General features: G+C 62.7%; 2 protein-coding genes across 2 annotated transcripts; both read left to right on the top strand.

Moving 5' to 3' along the window:
• Window positions 1-6,445: 6,445 nt before the first annotated feature.
• TGFA (transforming growth factor alpha) lies at window positions 6,446-15,424 on the top strand. Its single transcript, XM_068920883.1, has 6 exons — window positions 6,446-6,549; window positions 12,729-12,782; window positions 14,336-14,453; window positions 14,580-14,729; window positions 15,067-15,176; window positions 15,285-15,424. The coding sequence occupies exons 1-6, from the start codon at window positions 6,516-6,518 to the stop codon at window positions 15,290-15,292; spliced, it is 474 nt and encodes a 157-aa protein (XP_068776984.1). The 5' UTR covers window positions 6,446-6,515; the 3' UTR covers window positions 15,293-15,424.
• Window positions 15,425-21,048: 5,624 nt separating this feature from the next.
• FAM136A (family with sequence similarity 136 member A) lies at window positions 21,049-22,588 on the top strand. Its single transcript, XM_068921001.1, has 3 exons — window positions 21,049-21,176; window positions 22,140-22,280; window positions 22,353-22,588. The coding sequence occupies exons 1-3, from the start codon at window positions 21,090-21,092 to the stop codon at window positions 22,539-22,541; spliced, it is 417 nt and encodes a 138-aa protein (XP_068777102.1). The 5' UTR covers window positions 21,049-21,089; the 3' UTR covers window positions 22,542-22,588.
• The last annotated feature ends 775 nt before the right edge of the window (window positions 22,589-23,363 follow it).

Below are 23,363 nucleotides of genomic sequence, written 5' to 3'. Positions count from 1 at the left end.
GGGCCAGACTTGGACTGGAGAGCCTATAGGTGAAAAATTCCTTTATTTATGTAGGCCTTCTCCAAAGAAGGTCCATAAAAATAATTTGAGGAGCTAAGGAAAACGTGTGGCAGGACCCAAAACCCTAGTAAGTTGATTGAAAGGAAAAAAAAAAAAAAAAAAACCCTTGAATAAAATGTACCTCCACAGTGAAAAATACGGGGAATGAAAGAGGCTTTTTAGCTGGCAGAAAAACCAGAACTGGTGACTGCAAGATAAAGCCGGGAAAAAAGAATCAAATAAGGCCCGCGTTTTCAGCCGGCGGGCGGATTACCTGCTGGAGGAAAAGCTAGCAGCAGGCTTGTACGGTTTCGGATATACGGGCAGCTCGGACTAGAGTCAAATGCCGTGCCCCTGACATCCGTTCCAGGGAGGGCAAAGGCAACGGAGGCTCTTTTGAGGCCCCCGGGGAAGGATGGGAGAGGCGTATCTGGCCTGGGGACGGGGCGGATGGCGCTTTCCAGCCTTGCGGGGTTTGGCGGGGAGCTCCCGTTGCCCGGGGCTGGCGAGGGCCCGCGGGAGGCAAGCGGGACCTCCTCCGAAGCGGACGATGCAGCGACAGTTAGTGGCTGATCTTTGGCATAGTATTTCACTTATCCTGAAATCACACATTGAGAAAATAAACGGGGGGGGGGGGGTGACTTACAACTCCATGGGCTGCTGCAGCCCGATTGATTTTTGTTCCAAGTGGAAGCCAAAAGCAGCTAGTCGGCTACAATTTGTTTTTGTGCGAGAAATTGGGGAAGGGGGTGGAGAGTGCAAACTTTCATGTTTTTGCTTTTCCTAATTTTCACCTTCGTAATCCAAAATAAACACACGGCCAGAGTCTTTTATGCTGGACACAACACACAAGCCCCTTGTTAAACGCTGCTTGAGGACAGTATATAGATGGGCTTTCTTTCCTTTTTGGCCAGCAGGTCAGAATATTTTAAGTAGCGATTAAAGGAATCTCTGTCGCGGAGATCAATGAGCAGATCGTCCTCGATGAGTGATTACTCCAAGCAGCGAAATCTGTTTTTGTGCCACAAGCCAGCAATATTCCACTTACTTTGCAGGGGCTTAAGTGAGTCTTAAGTGCTCCTTGTGGCTTGTGCGCCGCGTACTCAGGTAATCACTTCAAATATCTGCTGAACTTGTGCTCTGCCTTACCGTTACTCCGAATTTCTCACGGGCCGATTGCAGCTTCTGTGAAGCCAAAGAGGTCTAAGTGTTGTCCTGCAGCCTCAGTAACTGTAGGGAGGCAGAGAGCTGCAATGGTGAAAGCCAAAGGAAAGCTTAAAAAGTAAAGATCTGATGTATCATCCCTGCTTTTTGAAAGGTGAGGCTTTTTTTTTTTTTTTAAGGGTCCCTTTTCAGGCCTGTCCCGAGATGCCTCTAAGCCAGTCCCATCATAAGATACAAGTTTAAAAAAAAAAAAAAGGGGAGGGGGGGGAGAAAACAGCAAAAACAAACCAGGATATTGTCTTAAATTGCTTTATCTGTTAGAAAAGTCAAGCTTTATAATCTGTCCGTCGCCTGCTGGTCTCTGCTGAAGGTCCAGCTTTGTACTTCTGTATCTTTCTCTGCGCCCCAAAGCCTAGAGACTAACTTTTTTTGGAGAAGGGGGCTCAGAGTTTATCAACACAGGACTCTGCAGCCAGGTTTAAATAACCTTTTACAGGCATAGCTTCAAGCAAGGCAGAATCCGCCTCCTCAATTTCAATTAACTTTTTTTTTTGGGGGGGGAGAAAAAAATCTCAAAGCCAGAACAAGCCACAGACAAAGTCAGAGCTATTTGCAAATAAAAAAAAAAACCATTCAGGCTTCGAGCGTTAGCTGCACGCTGCCAGCAACTGGGGGAAACTATTAAATGATTGGTTTTTGCGGCTTTATATCAGTGGGAAAAAACTACCAGAATCTTGAATCTGCATTAAAACCCCGAGGATGGAGCAGGAAAGAGGTTGCAGCGTTGGCAAGTTTTGGCAGGTGAGAAGCCACCCAAATGTCACCGTTTCCTGGGTGCAGCAAGGCAGTGGTTCTAGCTCGGTTGTAGGAGTCGCATTCCCCTGTTTGGAAAAGCATCTGAAAGCTGGCTGGCTCCGCCGGTGGCAGGAAGGGTTTGGAGGCAGGCTGAGTGCCACCTGGGGACATCCCCCCTGAGGGGACCCGCGTGCGTCCTGTCTCTTCTCTTGGAGCTGTATCTACTGATGGAGGACCTGAGCGTGCAAGGCTCCCGGGCTTGATAGACGTTACTAGCCCAAAACGTGCAGGGAGAGAGCAAGGAACGGGGTGCCGGGGCTCGTGGGAGCTGGGTTTGCTCTTCGCCGCCGTTGCCTTGCAGGTGACCTCAGTCACCTCTCTGTACCCGTCTGGAAAGCGTGTGCTAGATTTTCTTACGTCAAAAGCAATATACTCACTTGCAAAATTGCTCCTCCTTTTAGAAGGTGTTTAAGGGTGATGGTTTGACAACAGGGCAGAGGATTCACTTTTTTTTTTTTTTCTTTTTCCTTTTAACCAAAACAGAAGCCTTTCTCCAACCGTCCGGTTCTGTCATAGGACCAAAAAGCCGGGGCGGGTTGCCCTCTTACGGCGTTGTTCTTCTTTTGTAGAGCATCCTGAGGTGTGTGGATGAAAGAGTCTGTCTTTCATTACGACTTGTGCGCACTTCATGGCCAGCTTTCTAGGACTGCAGATCAGCTCCAAATTCCATCCAAGTTAATGTCCTCCGTTCTACCTGGCTGCTCTTTCTTCACCGAGTGTTCCTCCTCTGCCGCCCACCCCGAGCCAGCGTTGTTACTCTGCCCTGATTCACTCAGAATTGCTATAATTCCAGTTTTTGCGGAGGCAGCAGTTGCTTCCACAAGTGATTCACGCCAGGAGTGGGAGGATTATTACCAATGAGGAAGCATCTATTTACAAATAAGTATCACGGTTATCAGCATGTGGGAGGGGAGAAAGGCAATCAAGGAGGGAAATAATACAACTGAGCTTACACTGGGCTTGGTGCTGAAGCCGGGGTCGTCTCGCAGTTTGTTTCTCCTCTGGTTACTTCCAGCTGGTCGCTAGAAAGTGAATCACCTGCTTCTGGAAAAGGATTTCCCTGACCCTTGTGGGGATGCTAGGAAACGGGCTAGCGCTGCAAGCGTGCAGGAATGTACCAGCCACTGTTCTCTTTACGCGCCGGCTCGTAACGAGTGGTCCTGGAGCAGGTGGGACCGTCGCATGGTCCCAGCCCTGACCACTCGCCCCAGCTGGGAAATGCAAAGCCCGGCTTGCAGGCCAGGGGTGTCTCTGGCGGTGCATTTGTGGTACGGGCACTCGGACGGAGCCGCTGAGGCGCGGGAGCGCTGCAGGAGGCTTGCTGCGAGGGGTAAGCCGTGTGCCCTTTGCTGTGCCGGCCTCCAGAGCTAACCTCGCTGGACGAGCAGGCGTTGGTGCCTGGGGCTTCAGTGGGGTTCAGGCGATAGGGCTGCGCTGGGCAGGCGGCACGTGCTGTACTGAAAAGCTTGTGTTTCTGGGGTAAGACTTGGTGGTCTGGTATATCTGGGGGTTGGCAATGTGGTTTCTGGTGGGAACAAATGGCTCCAAAAGTCCCAGCTAACCATGAAGTTGGGAGCACCTTGCCTGGTGCTTTCAACGGGCTGCGCGTCTCCTGCGACGGCTGGAAGCTCAGAGGAAACGCTCGCTTAGCACGAGCGTGGCAGAGGGGTCGCAAGCGTGAAGCCCGCGGCAAAGCTCGCTCCCGGCCTGCCGCCGTCCCGGGAAGTCCGACAGCACGCGGGCCACGCTGGTCCTCCGCGGGCCGCCTGGCTCGCTTTTGTCCGCGCTCAGCCCCGAGGCAGACCTCGGGCTGCATCCCAGCCACCGGTGCAGGAGTGGGAGGGGAGCAGCGTCTCGCTGCCAGAAATGAGGAACCGGCTGCACGCAGCCGTAGGGTGAAGCAAAGGATGGGGCTGGGCGCAGGCGGTGACCAGCCAGCGCTGTGGTTTTTCCTCCGACCTACACGCTGGGATGTGCCAGCCGGGAAAAGGGGGGAGAGAGAGTGCCCAGTACCCCCTCCCCTCCCAGTGCGGGAGATGGTAAGCCAGGTGAGGGTCACCTCGGCTCCCAGCAAGGCAGCTGGCCGCTAGCAAAGGGCCGAGCAGGGCACGCATTGTGTCTGCAACCCAGCGGCAAAGAGCAGAACAACCTCTAGCGCTGGGAGGCTGAAGCTAGACCCGCTGAGTCGACGAGCAAGGTTGTGACAGGGTCTTTGGGATGGTTCTCCGAGCGCTGTTGCAGGAGACGCTCCTACCACCGGCTGGTTTTGAATCGCAATTGGCTTTTTGTGCAGAGTTATTCTGAATCAAGCGGGAGATACTACACAAACGTGCTGCCTGCCTTATCCAGAGTTGCCAAGCAGGTAGGTAGAGCTGGCCCTGTATTACCTTCCTACCAAGCTCCCCCACGTCGAAGGAAATCTGCTTTCTGCCCTACCCTGAGCTTCCAGGTGGCCTTCGCAGCAGCTCGGCCCTATTGATCTAGAGATGACAAAGGCTTGGATCACCAAGGTAAGATGCGAGAGGAAGGGGCGTAGGCTCTTGGCCAGCAGCAGATGAAAGAATGCACTTGTGGTTAGTGAAGCAATCCGGGAGTTTGAGATCTGTGATGCATACAGATACACGAAGGGAAGGGCTGTTCCCTGCCTTCCTCCCGGCCCTTCACCTCCTACAAATAAACCACAGCCCGGATGGAAAAGCACGAACTTGCAACGCATGCTATTGTGTTTGGTCTGGTTAAGGGGTTTGATTTGGAAGCCCCGTGAGCGAAGGGCAATGATAACAATTCCATTAGCACGGGTTTTCTAGACCCAGACTCGCACCGCGTTTGGTGTCTGCACGCGGTGGGTCCCGGCCGCAGAGCTGCGATTCACAGCGCGGGTATTGCCCCTCCTCGCAGCCAAAGCGACGTATCCTTCTGCTATAAGGTGACCCGAAGCCGGAGTTTCAGCAACAGCGTTTTCGGGGCTCCCACGAGCCAGCCCAGACGGTGCTTGCCACCTCAGGCGCCTCGGGCAGGAGGAAGACACGGTGACTGTCCCCGTTTCCCAGGAGTGGCACGGTGCGCCCCGAGCCTGGCTCGCCCTAGTGAGCTGCTGCCCAGGCACCAGCGCCTGCTGCGCAGGTAGGGCTCCGCGGGGCTAAAGCCCTGACGGGCACGGTTAGTTAAGGGCAGGCGCAAAGCGAGCCTGGCTCAGAGAAGGCGCAGCTTCGAGGAGCCCAGCTGCGGCCAGGGGTGGGGACACCGCTGGGGACACAAGCGGGCCCGGAGCTGGGACACAACGGGGGCAGCAGGGGATGAAACGGGGCCACAACTGGGAGCATAGCTGGGGAGGGGGCAACCGGGGCACGCAGGGCGGACTTGTGGGGGCGCAGCAGGGGCGCAGCTGCGGACACGAGCGAGGGCCCAGCGGGGACAGCTGCAGACCCGAGGGGCCACAGCTGGGGCGCAGCTGTGGTCACGAGTGGGGGCACAGCAGGGACAGCTGCAGACGCAAGCAGGGACACAGCTGGGGCGCAGCTGCAGACATGAATGGGGGCACAGCAGGGACAGCTGCAGACATGAGCAAGGACCCAGCGGGGACAGCTGCAGACACCAGTGGGGACGCAGCGGGGATAGCTGCGGACACGAGCGGGTGCACAGCAGGGACAGCTGTGGACAGGAGCAAGGACGCAGCGGGGCACAGCTGCGGACACAAGCGGGTGCACAGCAGGGACAGCTGTGGACAGGAGCAAGGACAGCGGGGACAGCTGCGGACACCAGTGGGTGCACAGCAGGGACAGCTGTGGACAGGAGCAAGGACAGCGGGGACAGCTGCGGACACCAGTGGGTGCACAGCAGGGACAGCTGTGGACAGGAGCAAGGACAGCGGGGACAGCTGCGGACACAAATGGAGGCACAGCAGGTGCAGCTGCGGACACGCGTGGGCACACAGCAGGGACAGCTGTGGATGTGAGTGGGGACACACCTGGGGCACAACTGCGGACACGAGCAGGGACCCAGCGGGGACAGCCACGGACACGCGTGGGCACCCCGTGGGGACAGCTGCGGACGCGAGCGGGGAGCCAGCGGGGACAGCCGCAGACACGCGTGGGCGCCCCGCGCGGGGGGACAGCCGCGGACGAGAGCGGGGAGCCAGCGGGGACAGCCGCAGACACGCGTGGGCGCCCCGCGCGGGGGGACAGCCGCGGACGAGAGCGGGGAGCCAGCGGGGACAGCCGCGGACACGAGCGGGGAGCCAGCCGGGACAGCCGCGGACACGCGTGGGCGCCCCGCGAGCGGGGAACCAGCGGGGAGCGGGGGCCGGGGCCGGCTCCGCCCCGGGGGCGGCGCCGCGGGGCCGCAGTGGCTGGCGGCGAGTCCGCGCCCATTTCCGCCGGCGCGGAGCCCGGCCCTCGGCCCGCCGCGGCGCTGCGCTGCTGGGCGCTGCTGGGGCAGCGCCCGCTCCCCGCTCCACCATGCCGGGCGAGGCGGCGGCCGTGCTGGCGCTGGGTACGTGCCGGGCCGGGGGCTTCTGCTCCCGGGGGGGGGGGGGTCTTCGGGTTTCGGCGGCGGTGGGGGGGCGGCCCGCCGCGGAGCTGCACCGGCTGCCTGCGGGTTAAAAAGTAACCCGGGAGTTTGCTCCTCGGCCGGAGCTGGGGCAGGCTGCCGGGGGCCCGAGGGGCTTGGCCGGGGGGTCCCGTGCCGCCCCCGCGGGGAGGCGCGCGGCTGGAGCCGAGCCCCGCGCAGGTCGGGGGCGCGGAGCGGCGCCCCGGGAGCGGCCCGCGCCCCGCCGCGCTCGGTAAAGCGTGTCGGCTCCGGTCTGCGGCGCCGAAGCCCTTTGCGCTCCGGTCGTTTTATGGCTCGGTCACCTCTCGCTTCTGAAATCCTACGGGGGTTTTGGCTGCGGTCCCCTGCGTGCTGCTGAACCGCCCCTTGCTTGTGGGTCTGCTCTTCCATGACGAGCTGCTAGGTAGGGCTGCTGGTGGAACGAGCCCTTTGGGCTGCCCTTTTGGGATAGACTTAATTAGCGCGAGGATAGTGCCCGGTTTGCAATTAAAAGGCTGAGGTGTTAATATCGCGCTGCTTTTGCTCGCCGAGGAACTGCAACTGGCGCTGTTCGTCGGGAAGCGGTGCGGGAGGTCGGACGCGGCTCGGGCGGCGGGTTTGGACCCCGAGGAAGGTGTTACCGGCCTGGGGGCGCGGGGAGAAGGGAGCTGGCCTCGCGGGCGCCGAGACCTGCCAACCAAGTTTTTTGGAAGGGGGTTTAGCTTGGGTGCCGGTGGGTCGGGGCAGAGAGAGGCGATGTCTAGCCCGGCCTTCTTACCGGCGCTGCTGCTTTGGTAATAGCATTGACAATAAATCAGTGTATGCTGGGCAGTTTGTTCTGGGCTGGCGTTGCTTGAGGCAGGATTAGCTTAAAGAGCGGTGTTTGCTGCGCCTTATTTTGCTTTCTTTGCTGTTGCGAAGTAGAAGGATTGTGAATTTTCGGCTTGTTTTGCCCGGACGCCCTACCTAGGGCGGGAAGGGCCGTGCGTGCGCGTGCAGACGTGCGCGCTTGGCCCGGAGGGCTCGGGGTTTGTTACCGCTTTCCTCTTAAGCCTTGGTGACTCTGCGGTCGAGCCTGGGTCAGGGGAAGGCGTAATGCAAATGGAACAGTGGCTTAACTAAGTGAGGCTCTTCAGAGCACTTGGGTTGGGGAAAGTGACTTGCCTTGGCCCCGTTCCACCCGGAGCTGCCTAGCTGCGTTGTCCCTGGCCCTGCCGCCTTCCGCGGCCGCTCCGAAGCGTATCCTCGCCGCCTCCCTGGCGGCACCTCTGCGGCGGCACCCCTTCCCCATCCTGTGCTCCCTCCGAGACGCCCGCTACAGCGGTGCTGCGTCCTTCTCAACAGCCGTCTTGTCCCGATGGTCGCCGTTGGTGACGCTAGATCTCTTCTATTCTCCAAGCCTTGTGGCTTTTGACCGCGTGTACTCGCGGTTTGAGGTGTTTTTGGGGGTGTGGGGAGGGTGTGCAGCCCTGCTGGGACGCAGCCTCCGGTCTGCGGCCGCTCGGCCCCGCTCTGCAGGGAGGCTTTCCCGGGCCGGGGCGCGTGGGCAGCGCCTCCCTCGGCACCCTGCCCCGGCGAGGGCTCGTGGTCCCCGGCCTCGGGGTGCTGAGCCGGCTGCTTTCAGCTCTCGGTCCGACCCCTGGCAGAGGAACGGGTCGCAGCCGTAGCCTCTGGTCTGAGGCTCTCGGTCGCCTTGGCCTCCCTTCCCGATTCAGCACCCAGCTCTCCCCTGGTTATTTATGAGGGACTGTCTGGCTTCCGTCGGCCTCGAGCCCGGGTTTTGTTTAAGTCTATATGATGTTCCAGACACTGCATCCTGAGAAGAGCACTTTTATAAACCTTATCCAAACAATAGATTGGAGTATTGGCTTAAAATAACAAGGGAAACTGGAACCTCCTCCCACTCGCCCTTCTCCTGTTCTATATATATGCACCTGGTGGCTGAAAAGGGCCGATCTCCAGAGCCGAGGGGAAAATATGAGCTAAAGCTGATTAAGAGGGAAAACTTCAGGCAGGAAACAAACCCCAGCGATAACTGGGAGCTCCTCGAGAAGAGCCTTGTTAGTCATCGGGGAAGCCAGGTTGTCCCTCCGTCACGGCTGATCCTGGCGCAGATGCAGGACGGGCAGGCGGCGCTTGGAGATGGCGCAGACCGATATGGCAGCAGGACACCGGCTGGCGAGTGATGGGACCGCGGGCCGTGAACCGGGAAACCCGTGGGGAAGCCTGGCAGGCTGCGGAGGGGGGGGAAAACGCCAGGCTGGCAGCACCGAGGGAGCCAGGAGGTCGAGAGATGCTGGGGGCGAGGGTGGTCCCGGCAGCGACGGAGCCCTTTGCCGTTACGGTGATACGGCTGCTAACGCTGGAGGAGAAGCAGAGGTTTGCAACGGATGCTTCCACCGCGCGTCTGAGACCGAGCAGAGTTGTAAAGTGCACGTTTGTCTGTTTGCGAGTTGGGAGCGGGGCGAGCACCGGATGTCTCACACCGGGAGCCTGGGTTTCGGAGGTCTCGGGCTTAACTATGTTTGTTTTTAGGAGGTCTTTCCAAAGCAGAGGGCTCCCGGAAGGTAACGATAGGTTGGCTAATGTGGCTGAAAGCGCGGTTTGAAATCAATTAGAAAAGCTGGTGCGGGATTTGATTAGGTTTTGGGAGGCACAAACAGAGCGGGGCTGAGAAGGGATTGCCAAAATAAAGCAAGGGCTACTACTACCCGCGAGCAGCCTTAGCCTGCAGTATTGTCCGACAAACGTAGCCTTGTTCTCGAGTGAGGATGGTATAAATAACTGCGCGAGTGCTCTGCGCTTTCGTAAGGCACTTGACTCTCCTGGAAACGTCAGGGATACCCGGTCTCCCAGTGCGTGTTAAACACAAGGCAGGGAGTCTCAGCACTAGCTGTCCAGAAGAAGTCACTAGAGGGGAGAAGAGTGTTTCTTGCGCGGGTGCAGCCCTAAGCCAGCGTCATAAATGTAAAGTCATTGCCAACTGGAAAGCTAGAGGTGACGCAGGGGTAGGTGGAGTAGTACTAAGGATGAGGTGATCTCATGGAGTGAGCTAGATTGCTTTCTTAGCTGGCCTCGTGCAAACAGATGGCTCCAACGCGTGGCACGTTGTACCTGTCAGCAGAAAGAGCGTCGGCTGTCGCTACGGAGGCGAGAGCGCGTCTGCGAAGCAGCGGCGTCCGACGTCCTCTTCGTCCCCGTCGTACCGGGCGGGAGCTGTAGCGAAAGGCGGCTGCGGGCAGCCTTGGCGGGGTAAACGGGAAAGCAGGAGGAGATGATCCCCAGGGCGTTCCCCAGGATAACGCCTGCGGTGCCTTTGCCCTGGGCGTAAATTTGGGTATTGGCAAAATCTGGAGAGAGGGTCAGAAGGAGGTAGCACTGGGGAAGGCACCGTCCGCTGTGCGCGCTGGCAGCGCGCTACGAGGTGGGATGTGAGCTGGCGTCCCGGCGAGCTCCCGGGGGTAACCCGGGTTAGCGTAGCGAAAAGGCAGCTGAGAGGAGGCAGGTTCGGCTTGAAGTGAGTCTCCTGGGGAGAAAGTACGGGGAGCAGGCAGGCTGCGTAGCGGAAAGGGGGAAGGACTGATGGGGAGAAGCCAAAATCAGGAAAATCCCCATGATTTTTCACTTGGTGTGGTTAACTATAGAGACAACCCGGCGTTCTCTCTTGCTTGTTGCCTTCGGCTCGAGGCTGTCCGCAACACTTGGTTCGACCAATACAAGTAATTGGGTCAAATACGTGTCTGCAGACGGCGTTTGAGCGTGCGGCAGGGAGGCTGCACCGAATGGTCTGCTGGTCCCATCGGGCTTCGCGCCCTGTGACCGATCTACCCGGTTGAAGTCTCTTGGTTGTGTGGGTTTCCTCTTGCCCGCTCCCAAAAGCACGGCGGTTTTGTCCTTGGTTTATTCCTACGTTAGGGCTCGTGCTCTGGTTTGGGAGAGGGACCGCAGTATGCGCTGATGATGTGCAAGGATGATGCTGTATTACTGCTCCTCCCTGAGGAGGTATCTGTCAGAGCCGGGCACGCTGCTCCTCCTTTCTGAAGTTACTCTTGTAGATGAAGCAGCAGAGGCTGAGACCTAGACATAAGCCAGAAGTCATGACTTCAGTTCCTGGACGGTGTCCCAGGCCTGCTCCCTGATCCTGCAGTAAAACTTGCCTTCGCCCAGGGGGATCTGCAGGGTACGCGAGAAGCCTGCACGTTTAAATACTTGGAAAATCCCCGTGCTAGTGTTGGCCGGGTGTTGCTGTGGGAGCTTTTGAGACCACCTCCCTCTGCGCCCGCTGGCAGCTTGGCGAGGGCGGCAGCGGCGCCCGCGCGTATCCTCCCACCTTGCGTGCGGCGTTGCTGCGGGTGTCCGGCGTCCTGGGTTTCGCCTGACAAGCCCTGCCGTTGGCTCAGCTGCCGACCGCGGCCTGGCTGGCCCGCTGCTGCCGGCGGTGCCCGGGAGCGTGAGCTGCGAGGATGCAGCTTGTGGGCGTCCCGAGAAGAGCAGTGGCGCTTGCAGGGGGCTCTTGCCCACTTCCCTCGAGAGAAGGAGCCCGCAGCAGGGGGTTTTGCTGGCAGCTAGGTCATTCCATGTTCTCCCTCTTGGTTCGTGTTTGCCTGTTGCACGTGTGACTTTTCTTCTTGCCCAGGGGTCTGCTGGCAAGCTGGTGCTCCTAGTGGTCTGGTAGACCCTTCGAAAGATGCCATTTTGACATGACCCCTGTTGTTTAACCCCAGCTCTCCACGTGACTGGAGGCCTGATGTGCTCTTTGGGGCACGTGGATGGTAGGGGTAGTGAGTTCGCAGGCGGCTGAGGGTGAGGAGGTGTTGTGAGACATGCCGCCAGGGCACGTTTGCAGCACTGGGGACTTGCCCAAGTCCCGGTGAGGTTTAGACACTCCAGTTGGCAAAAAAAAAGAACGTGGCAGGTTGAAGTTGTCAATACAGAAGTCCTGAGCATCGGACTCTGGGTCCGGCTGTGATGTGTCAGTGGTCAGGAAGAGCTGGTCGTGGACTGTAGATTTTCTTCTGTCTGATGCCTGAGGGATGTTCTAGTTATTTGCAATGACTTTTGTGCTGTCAATTTGTCAGAGACTAGATACTGGTAGGGCAGGGCTCTGGTGAGCTTTGGCCAGGAAACATCTGCGTTGGCGTAATGGAAAGGGGCTAACCTCCCCCGCCAGCTCTGTAATGAAAGAGCTGCCGTTGGTGCAGAGCTTGAAGGTACCTCCACATCAAAGGCTTCCATATGTGCGTGCAAATCTTCAGCAGCCTGTGAAACTCGGCAGGAGAAGCCATGTGTCGGAGTAAGGTGAGATGATTCTGGTTTTAACGTGGCCAGGCTGCCGGGGCAGCTGGTTGCTCGGTTCTGCTCGTGTTTGTCGGTGAGATTTGGGATGGGAACTGTGGAGGGCAACAGCGCGTCCTTGGCCTAACGCAGCTCGGCGCGGAGAGGGCTGCAGGGCGGAGGTGGTGCTTAAGCCTGGATCGCTTGTTGGCCTGAAGGTCCTTCGTTTGGAAGGGTGGTGGCTTTTGGGTAAGCGAGGACGCGGTGTTATACGTAGACACGGCGGGTAAGGCAGGGCTGGTAGAAAGCCGGAGCTGGGATGCACCGGGGTTTGTGGGCTCCGTGACGGGTTATGCAGCTGAGCTGACTATTAATCGCAGAGCGCACTAAGGTGATGCTCTGGACTTAGCTGTGTGACAGCGCAGCTGGCGAGATATCCGTCTCCCGCTTGGCTCGAGGTGTTGCCTTGCCAGGGCTTTTCAGGGTCTCCAGCACTTTCTGAAGATAAAAGTTGCCAGGGACCTTGAAAACGCTTTTTTGGGGTCTTGTTTGTTCTGGCCCGTGAACGGGTGGAAGCCCTTTTTCGTCTGCTTGTGCAGACCCCGGACGTGCACTCCGGTCTGTTAGTATGAAGCACACCAATTTGGATATTTGACGTGCAAATTAGAGGTTGCTTTTAGTCTCCGCTCTGATTTTAAAACGTCCTATTAAACATCCTCGTGTTTTCCTTCTACAAACCCGTGGCGCTCGTATCCCTCAATTTTGTCTAAAACCTGAAGCGCGGTCCGTGCGGGTCCTTGCCTGGTTTGTTCAAGTCTCTTGGTCCGTATTGTCCCCCTGACTTGTGTGTCTCAAAAATTTTTCCCCAGGTGTCTTAGTAGCGGTGTGCCATGCCCTGGAGAACACAACATCAGCCTTGAGTGGTAAGTTTGGCCGTCCTGACTTTCCAGGAGCGGGGCCGGCACGCCGGCGGCTCTTCGGGTCTGAGCTGCTCAAGCTGTCCCCCTGCTCCAACGCCGGTTTCGACCGGAGCTCGTGCCCCTTCTCGGGCTTTCTCGCCCTCCACCAGCTCACAAGCGTCTCCGCGGCCCTGCCCGAGCGCTAACGGCACGACGCCGCTCAGCACCCACAACGCCGTTCAGCGCCGTTGGTTTTTCCTTGTTTTTAACGTAACGTTTCCCCCCCCCCCCGAGGTCTCTCCGAGCCTGCCCGCCTGTCTCTGACGCCGGGCATCTCCTCCGGGGCTTCATCACGGGATTGAAGGAGCGTCTGCCCGCGGCCGCCTCCCGATGGCTCCCAAATTTGGCGGGCCGGCTGGGTTGCTCCGCTCTAACCCCCAGGGGTGGAAAGTGCTTGGGACGGGCCCCTTCCCTCCCGAAAGCTGTTGGGCCGAGCCGGCGCGGATGCCTCGGTCGGGCTCAACGGGGAAGGGGGGGAAACATAGCCTGGCCGGTTGCCCTAAGGTCCCCTCCGTCCCTGACGGGGTTTCGCATGGGTGCACGGCTGGTGCCAACCCTGCCGGGCGGGTAAGGGTGTCTGCCGGCGCCGGGCCGCCTTTGGGACGGGTGGGTTTTCCCCCCCCCCCCCCTTGCGAGCTAGCGTTTTGGGGGGAGAGGTGGGCCGTGGCTCCCGAAAGGCGGCGCCGGCCCGCGGAGCAACGCCTGCCCTTGCGCCCCGTTAATCGCTTCGTTGGTGACATGGCGGCCGAAGCCGCGGACGGGGCGGCACCGAGCGAAGCCTTTCGGGGGAAGATGGGGGGGGGGGTTGGAGAGGTTATGCCTCCGCCTCGCTCCCTGAGGATGGTGTAACGAGCTCTGCTTAGGCGACGGACCCCGGCCCACGTCTCCGAAGCCCGTTCGGGTGCTCCTGCTCCCTCTGCCGAGGACGTCGGAGCTGGGAACCCGCCGATCCGTCCTCCCGGCTTTTTATCCTGCGGGGCCCTGCCGTATGCTTCGCCTCGGCCGGGACCCGGAAGCGTTAGAGAGACGTGGCTTTAATTACCCGAGCCGGCCCGTAAATTCACGGAGGCAGGAACTTGAGGTGGCTTTGAACCGGCAGACGTCGGATGTGCTTTATACGAGGGCCCAGCCCAAAGCAGGATATTTAGGGGGTTTTTTTCCCCCCCGCCACCGCCGTATCCGCTGCGGAGGATAATTTGAAACAGCGTCCCGGCTAGGCGAGGAGGGGGGGGGGGCCGCGCGCCCGCTGGTCTCTCCCCTCCCCGCCGGGAGGAAGGGTTTTAAGCTCTTTAGCCCGTTCGCGTAGCGCCAGGAAGGCTTAAGGGGTGAGCGGCCGGCGAAGGGGACGCCGGACCCTTGCCCCCCGCTCGCCAGCCACGCTCGCCGCGAGCCGCGTCCCACCTCGATGCTGGGGCTCTGCCCCGCCGGCCGGGATGGCGGAGACCCCCCCCCCCCCCCTCCACCGGCCGCGCGGGCTCGGACCGTTCTCAGCCTTCTCCTCCTCGCGCCCGCTGCAGGTCCCCCCGTGGCGGCGGCGGTGAGATCCCATTTTAACGACTGTCCCGACTCCCACAGCCAGTTCTGCTTCCACGGCACCTGCAGGTTTCTGGTTCAAGAGGACAAGCCGGCGTGTGTGTAAGTGGGGTTTTGTTTTTTGGGGGGGGGGACGGACCCGTGTCCCTGCCCTGCGGCGTCCGCTTGGAGCCCGGTCGCGCTCCTGCCAGCTCGGGGGTCCGCTCTCTTCTCGGCTCCCCCTTGCAGATGCCACTCCGGGTACGTGGGGACGCGCTGCGAGCACGCCGATCTCCTGGCCGTGGTGGCCGCCAGTCAGAAGAAGCAGACGATAACGGCCTTGGTGGTGGCGTCGGTGGTGGCCTCGGCCGCCCTCATCGCGGCGTGCGTGCTGATACAGTGAGTGCGGGCGGGCGGGCGCGCGGGTCCCCGCTCCCCATCGCTGGGGCGCGCGCGCGGGGACCCGCCGGCCCTTACGCGGGAGCCCTTATTCGGGGCTGCGAAGAGACGGGGTGGGGGGGGGGGGACGCCCGGGGGCTTTCGGTCAGCTCCCGGCGCCGGCGGGTCGCGGCGTGCGTGCACATGCACACGCGTGCACATGCACATGCGTGCGTGCACATGCGTGCGTGCACATGCACATGCGTGCGTGCACATGCACACGCGTGCGTGCACATGCACACGCGTGCGTGCACACGCGTGCACACACGCGTGCCGGCTGACGCGGCTCGCGTTGCAGCTGCTGTCGGGCCAGGCAGCGCTGCGCCTGGTGCCGAGCCCCGGTCTGCAGGCACGAGAAGCCCGGCGGGCTCCTGAAGGGCGGCGCGTCCTGCTGTCGCACCGAAACAGGTAGGAGCTACCCCGGAGCTGGGTTGGGGAGGGGGCACCCGCGGGCCCCCTCCCTGCCGCCGCCGGCCTGACCCCCGCGTGCCGCTGTGCTTTCCCCCCCCCCCGCAGCGGTCTGAGGGCCAGCCGGCTGCCACGGATGGGCCACGCCGCGGAGGGGACGCGCGCCGCTCCGGGCACCAGCACCACCTCTTTCGGTTCCCCCCCCCCACCACCCACCCACCCCGGACGGAGGGGGCGAGCGGGGACCCCCCCCCCCCCCCGGCACCTCCGCGAGCGGAACGATGCTCGGGACGGGGACCGGGGCAGGGGGGGAGCCGGGGCCGCAGCCCCTCGGCCCCGTTTTGGCCTGCAACGCTCCTGGGGTGTTTTTTTTCTTGGGGGGGGGGGGGATGCTGCCCTTGCAGCAGCAGCCAAAATGCACTTTTTTTTTTGGGGGGCTCCTTTTTGAGTTGAGGATGGAAACGGGCCTCGCGGCCCCCAACGAGTCTGACTTGGGGTTCGGCCTTGAAGATTGATGCTTGGAGATTTTTTTTTTTAAACCCCCCTCCCCCAAAAAAAAAAAAAAAAGAGCCCGGGCCGCCACCGCCGCGGACAGAGACCGTCTCCTCCCAGGAACGCAATGAACCTTTACTCCCAGGAAACCTCCTCAAGCCGGTGCTCTAACGTCCCGACGACTTGTTAATCCTTTCCGTAGTCTTTATCATAACCAACCTGAAGCTTTTTTTTTTTTAGTCATGGTTACTCTAATGTCTTCTGTATATGTTGCACTGAAAGTTAATATTTAATGTTTTAATTTATTTTGTGTGGTTAAATTAATTTTGATTTCTATAATATGTTACTGTGATTGGCAGTTCTTTTTCCCCCTAATACCTGAATTATAGTTATTTAAGTGATATAAAGGACACTTTTTTCAGAACGCTCTGTGTTGCGTCTTGCTGGCGGGGGGCTCGCGGGGGGGCTCAGCCCCCGTCTCGGCCCTCGCCCTGGGCGTGAGCCGCGTTTCGGGGTCCCAACCCGACCTGCCGGCCGGGCGCTGAGGGGCCGGTGGGCTGAAGCAGCGGAGGAGCACCCCAGCCCGGCGGGGGCCGCCCCGAATCACAGGGTGGTTGAGGTTGGAAGGGACCTCTGGAGATCATCTAGTCCAACCTCCCTGCTCCAGCAGGGTCCTCTGGAGCATGTTGCCCAGGATCACATCCAGACGGGTTTTGACTATCTCCAGCGAAGGAGACTCCACCACCTCTCTGGGCAACCTCTTCCAGTGCTCGGTCAAGAAGTTTTCCTCATGTTCAGATGGACCTTCCTGTGTTTCAGTTTGTGCCCCTTGCCTCTTGTCCTGTTGCTGGGCACCACGGAGAAGAGGCTGGCCTCATCCTCTTGACACTCCCCCTTCAGATACTTGTACACGTTGATGAGATCCCCTCTCAATCTTCTCTTCTCCAGGCTGAACAGGCCCAGCTCTCGCAGTCTTTCTTCCTAGGAGAGGTGCTCCAGCCCTCTAATCATCTTGGTAGCCCTCCGCTGGACTCTCTCCAGGAGTGCCATGTCTCTCTTGTCCTGGGGAGCCCAGAACTGGACACAGTACTCCAGGTGAGGCCTCACCAGGGCTGAGCAGAGGCACAGGATCACCTCCCTCGACCTGCTGGCAACACTCTGCCTCATGCACCCCAGGAGACCATTGGCCTTCCTGGCCACAAGGGCACACTGCTGGCTCCTGTTGTCCCCCAGCACTCCCAGGTCCTTCTCGGCAGAGCTGCTCTCCAGCAGGTCCACCCCCAGCCTGTCCTGGTGCCGGGGTTACTCTGGCCGAGGCGCAGGACCCTGCGCCTGCTGGTTGGGGGAGCGGGCGCAGGAGCTGAGGCTGGGTGGGCTGGGAAGGAGCCGTGGGGCGAGGGCTCGGCACCGACCACCGCTCGTCTCCTCCGGCCTTGGTGGCAGGAGCTGCCCGCCACCCCTGGGAGGCAGCAGGGCACCAGGGAGGGTCTTTGGGGCGGGGGGGGGGGGGACCCAGCGAGGATGGGACAAGCGTCTCGCCCCGCTGTCGGCGGGCTCCAAAGCCTTTACCCCTCTCAGCCCCGGGCAGGCGGGGACGGGGCTGGCGAGGCGCGTGGGCACCGTCCCGCGGGGGCGAGCGCGAGAGCACCCGGTCCGGCCCCACGAGGCTCGAGCCCCGGCTGGCGGCCGGAGCCCCTTCCGGCCCTGGTGGGGTGGGCGGTTCCCCCGTGGCACAGCTGGATCCCCGTGGCACAGCTGCATCACCTGGGCACAGCTGGATCCCTATGGCACAGCTGGATCCCCATGGCACTGGCGCAGCACCGGGCCACAGCTGGATTCCCACGACACAGCTGGATCACCCAGGCACAGCAGGATGCCTGCAGCACAGCTGCATTGCCCATGTGCAGCTGGGTTCCTGCACCACAGCTGCATTGCCTGGGCACAGCTGGATTGCCACGGCACAGCTGCATCGCCTGAGCTCAGCCCCAATCCTGCTGCATCGCCTGGGCACAGCTGGATTCCTGCAGCACAGCCACCTCGCCTGGGCGCAGCTGTGTCACCCAAGCGCAGCCCCATTCCCGCAGCGCACCCGTGTCACCCGGGCACAGCCGGGTTCCCGCGGCCCAGGTGGGTGCTGCAGGCCCGAGCTGGGTTTTGCCCGCTGCGAGCGCTCGGGGCGGGCGAGCAGCATCTCCTGGGGGTTACCCGGGCCCCAGCTCTCTGCGAGAACAACTCATGCCAACTTGCTAGCCCAGTTTCTCTCCGTGCCGCCGCTGCTCGATGGCGCCGTCCCACCCGCAGTCTCGAGGCCCCGCGGCGGTGGAGCTGGCCGGCCATCGCGCTCGGCCAGCACCGTCCCCGCTGCCCTCCCGCTAGTCCTCAACGCCGGCAGCCCTCGGCCGCGGGGAAGGTCCGGCCGCGGCGCTCTCGGCGCGCACGCGGGGAGCTCGGCCCCGCGGCTGCACAACCTGCATCTCTGCGTCCCCGTGCATCCCCATGCATCCCTGTGCATCCGCCTGCATCCCCGTGCATCCCTGTGTCCTCCTGCATCCCTGCATCCCCCTGCATCCCCGTGCATCCCTGCGTCCTCCTGCATCCCTGCATCCCCGTGCATCCCTGCGTCCTCCTGCATCCCTGTGTCCCCCTGCATCCCCGTGCATCCCCGTGCATCCCTGCGTCCCCCTGCATCCCTGTGCATCCCTGTGTCCCCCTGCATCCCCATGCATCCTCCTGCATCCCCCTGCACCTGCCCAGGCCTTTGCTCTGCCAATCCCCCCGCGCACCGCTGCGGCAGCAGCTCCGCTGCCGCGCGAGGGGCCGCGCCGCCCCAGCTGCCGCCTCCCTTTTTTCTTTTTTTTTTTTTTCCTCCTAAAAAAAAAAAAAACTGTTTTCAAGGCATGAGTAAAAATAGACGGGAAAATTCCCCGGGGGTCAGCGCGTTGTCTGGGCGGCCTGGAAAGCGCGGCGGGGCGGGCGGCGTGCCGTCAGGGCTCCTGCTGCCGCCCGCGGCCTTGCGCTCCGTCATGCATTCCCTGCGCGCTCGCCCGGTGCCGTCACCGCGGGCCGGCCGGCTCCCCGTGCTGCCGCCTCCGCCGGGACCGGGACGCTGCGAGGACCTGGCGGCGGTGCAGCGGGCTCAGCTGGCAGGGAGAGCGGCCGGCGGAGCGGCACAGCCCTCGCGGCGCGGGCCTGGGGCATGAGCAGCGTGGGGTGGGCACTGCAGCGTGGGCATTGCTGCAGGTGCGGCGTGGTGCGGGCATCGCGGCGTGGGGGCTGCATCACCGCGTGGGCATTGCCTTGCAGCGCGGGAGCTGCATCACGGGCACTGCATCACTGTGTGGGCATTGCCTTGTGTCATGGGTACTGCATCGCGGCATGGGCATTGCCTTGCAGCGCGGGAGCTGCATCACAGGCACTGCATCACTGTGTGGGCATTGCCTTGTGTCACAGGCACTGCATCACAGCGTGGGCATTGCATTGCAGTGCGGGAGCTGCATCACGGGCACTGCATCGCTGCATGGGCATTGCCTTACAGTGCGGGAGCTGCATCACAGGTGCTGCATCGCCCTGTGGGCATTGCCATGTGTCACGGGTACTGCATCGCCACGTGGGCATTGCATTGTGTCACAGGCACTGCAGCACGGTGTCGGCATTGCATTGCGGCATGGGCACTGCATCGCAGTATGGGTGCTGCATCACAGGCATTGCATCGTGGCGTGCGCATTGCATTGCGTCACAGACACTGCATCGCAGTGTGGGCATTGCATTGCAGCACGGGCATTGCATTGTGTCACAGGCACCACGTCGTGGGCACTGCATCGTGGCACGGGCATTGCATTGCAGCACGGGCGCTGCAGCACGGGCGCTGCATTGTGGCGTGGGCATTGCATTGCATCACGGGCACTGCATCACGGGCGCTGCAGCGTGCCATGGGCATTGCATCACTGCACAAGGAGCACAGCGCAGCGTGGGCGTTGCGTCACAGTGTGGGCGTTGCGTGGCAGTGCAAGCGTCGCATCGCTGCACGGGCACTGCCTGGCAGCGTGGGCATTGCAGCGAGGCATGGGCACGGCATCACAGCCTGGGCACCCTGTGGCAAGCGTTGCATCTTGGTGCGGGCAGCATACTGTGGCACGGGCATTGCATTGCAGTGCGGGCAGCGCAGCGCGGCCGTGCCCGGGCTGCCCTGCAAAGCACGGCGGTGCAAGCACGGCCCAGGCCCACAGTTCCCCCCCGCTGGCGCTGGTGAAGCACCCGGGGCCCCGGGAGCAAGGGGCAGCGCTGGGGCTGGCGCGTCCCCAGGAGGAGCCACCGGTGCTGGCTCATCCCCCAGCCGCGCTTCCCCTCGGCACCTCCCAGACCCGACACCCGTGGCCCCCTGCCAGCCCAGCCGTATTTTTAAACGAAAGCAATAAAAATAAGCGGGCGGGCGCGCCACGATCCCGCACGTCGGCCAGCGGGGAGCGACCGCGGCGGCGCCGGCGCGAAGCCCCCGCGCCCCGGCATGCCGGCGGTCCCGGCCGCCCGCGGTGCTATTTGCAGGTGTTTGGGGTTGGGTTTTTTTTGGAGTCCGGCGGGAGGGGCGGCCAGGCCGCAGGAGCCACGGGGCGGCCGGCACGTGCCGCCACGCAGCCCCGCTCGCCGGGGCACTCGGGGTGCTGGGCCCCGGCACCGGGTGCTGAGGCCGAGCCGGCCCCGCACGTGGCCTCTGTCTGGGACCAGGCAGGTAAATCCAGGCTGGAAGCTGCAGCAACCGGAGGGGCAGCGGGTGCCCCCCATGCCGGGGCCTGCAAAGGGGCAGCAGGGGCAGGTGCCGGGGCACGAGAGCTGCCACGGGGTGCGACGCAAGGTGCTGGCGCATCTGGGATATCTGGGATGCAACATCCTGGCCAAACCGGGGTGCAAGAGCCCGGCAGATCCGGGATGCAACATCCTGGCCAAACCGGGGTGCGAGAGCCCAGGAGATCCGGGATGCAACATCCCGGCCAAACCAGGGTGCAAGATCCCGGCCAAACCGGGGTGCAAGAGCCCGGCAGATCTGGGATGCAACATCCTGGCCAAATCGGGGTGCAAGATCCCGGCCAAACCGGGGTGCAAGAGCCCGGCAGATCCGGGATGCAACATCCTGGCCAAACCAGGGTGCAAGAGCCCGGCGGATCCGGGATGCAACATCCTGGCCAAACCGGGGTGCAAGAGCCCGGCAGATCCGGGATGCAACATCCCGGCCAAACCGGGGTGCAAGAGCCCGGCGGATCCGGGATGCAACATCCCGGCCAAACCAGGGTGCAAGAGGCCGGCTGGGGCGGTGCCGGCGGTGCTCGGCGCTGCACGGCCGGCGGGTGGCGACGGCGCTGGGCGCTGCGCGGGGGGGCCCGGGCCGGGGGCGGTGCTGACCCGGGAAGCGGATGGGCCGGGCCGGGCATGGCGGAGGCGGCGCAGGGCCGGGTGCAGGCGGCGGTGGAGAGCATGGTGCAGGGGCTGGAGCGGGACAGCATCCGCGGCCTGCAGGTACCGGCGGCGCCCGCGGCGGCAGCTCTGCGCGGCCCCGGCCCGCGCCCCCTGCGCCCCCCCCACCCCCGCCAGCGCGGCCCTGGGCACCCCCGGGCGAGCACACCCCGGGCACACTCCGTGCAGCCTCTGTGCAAGCACCGTGCACGCTCCACGTGTGCCTGTGCACACCCCGTGCACACCCTGGGCAAGCACCGTGTGTGCCTGTGCACACCCTGGGCAGCCCCCGTGCATGCTCCATGTGTGCCTGTGCACACCCTGGGCAGCCCCTGTGCATGCTCCATGTGTGCCTGTGCACATCCTATGCACAGACAGCCTGTGCAGCGCCTGTGCACGCTCCATGCGTGCCTGTGCACACCCTGTGCACGCACACCCTGTGCAGCGCCTGTGCACGCTCCATGCGTGCCTGTGCACACCCTGTGCACGCACACCCTGTGCAGCGCCTGTGCACGCTCCATGCGTGCCTGTGCACACCCTGTGCACGCACACCCTGTGCAGCGCCTGTGCACGCTCCATGCGTGCCTGTGCACACCCTGTGCACGCACACCCTGTGCAGCCCCTGTGCACGCTCCATGCATTCCTGTGCACACACAACCTGTGCAGCGCCTGTGCACGCTCCATGCGTGCCTGTGCACACCCTGTGCACGCACCCCCTGTGCAGCCCCTGTGCACGCTCCATGCATTCCTGTGCACACACAGCCTGTGCAGCGCCTGTGCACGCTCCATGCGTGCCTGTGCACCCCCTGTGCAGCCCCTGTGCACGCTCCATGCATTCCTGTGCACACCCTGTGCACACACCCCCTGTGCAAGCTGCACACGCCTCCCTGCACACCCGGTGCAGCCCTGCGGCAGCAGGAGGGCAGCAGCTTGCAGAGGCCGGCTGGCCCTGCCGGCTCGCTGCGCGCTCATGGCAGGGGCGGCGCAGGGCACTCGCGCAGGGCACTGACGGCCCCGGCTCCGCAGGGCGCCATGTTCCGGTGCAGCGCGCGGTGCTGCGAGAGCAGCGCGGCCTCCATGCAGCAGGTGCAGCAGTGCATCGAGCGGTGCCACGCGCCCCTGGCGCAGGCGCAGGCCATCGTCACCGGCGAGCTGGAGCGCTTCCAGGTGAGGGTGGCGGCGGGGGCGGCGCGGCGGCAGGCGGCACGGCGCGGCGCTCACAGCCCTGTCCCCGCGCAGGACCGCCTGGGCCGCTGCACGCTGCACTGCAACGACAAGGCGCGGGACGCGCTGGAGGCAGGTGGCCCCGAGGCGCGGGCGCGCGCCCAGCTCGACGCCTGCGTGGCCGCCTGCGGGGACGAGCACCTGCGCCTCCTGCCCGCCATGGCCCGCAGGATGAAGGAGAGCCTGGCCGCCCTCGAGCAGTAGCGGGGGGCCGGGCCGCGGCCCCGCGTTTATTAAAGGCGAGGTGCAGAGCTGGGCCCCAGCGGCGCCGTGGTGGCGGGGGGGGCCGCAGCGGGTGGCGCTCTGGGTGCTGGCAGCAGGGAGCCCCTGGTGCCCGTGCCGAACGGCCGGCGGTCGCTGGCTCGGCATGCCCGGGGCAACCGCTGCCCGTGCGCAGGGCGCGGGGTGACACCGGCGTGAGTGCGTGTGCAGTGCAGGGTGATCCCTGGGGGCGTGCAAGGTGCAAGGTTATCCCTGGGAGTGTGCAGGGTGCAAGGTGATCCCTGGGGGCGTGCAAGGTGCAGGGTGATCCCTGGGAGTGTGCAGGGTGCAAGGTGATCCCTGGGGGCGTGCAAGGTGCAAGGTTATCCCTGGGGGTGTGCAGGGTGCAAGGTTATCCCTGGGCGGGTGCAGGGTGCGGGGTGATCCCTGGGGGTGTGCAGGGTGCAAGGCGATCCCTGGGCAGGTGCACGGTGCGGGGTGATCCCTGGGCAGGTGCAGGGTGCGGGGTGATCCCTGGGGGTGTGCAGGGTGTGGGATGATCCCTGGGGGCGTGCAGGGTGCAGGCTGATCCCTGGGGGTGTGCAAGGCATGGGGTGACCCAGGCACATGTGCAGGGTGCGGGCTGATCCCCGGGGGTGTGCAGGGTGCAGGCTGATCCCCGGGGGTGTGCACGGTGCAGGATGATCCCCGGGGGTGTGCAGGGTGCAGGCTGATCCCCGGGGGTGTGCAAGGCATGGGGTGACCCAGGCACATGTGCAGGGTGCGGGGTGATCCCCGGGGGTGTGCAGGGTGCGGGCTGATCCC

This window comes from Struthio camelus, chromosome 27, assembly GCF_040807025.1.
Source record: "Struthio camelus isolate bStrCam1 chromosome 27, bStrCam1.hap1, whole genome shotgun sequence".
Taxonomy (NCBI): Eukaryota; Metazoa; Chordata; class Aves; order Struthioniformes; family Struthionidae; genus Struthio; species Struthio camelus.
The sequence above is the reverse complement of the archived record's forward strand: the minus strand, read 5'-3'. Positions and strand labels throughout refer to the sequence as shown.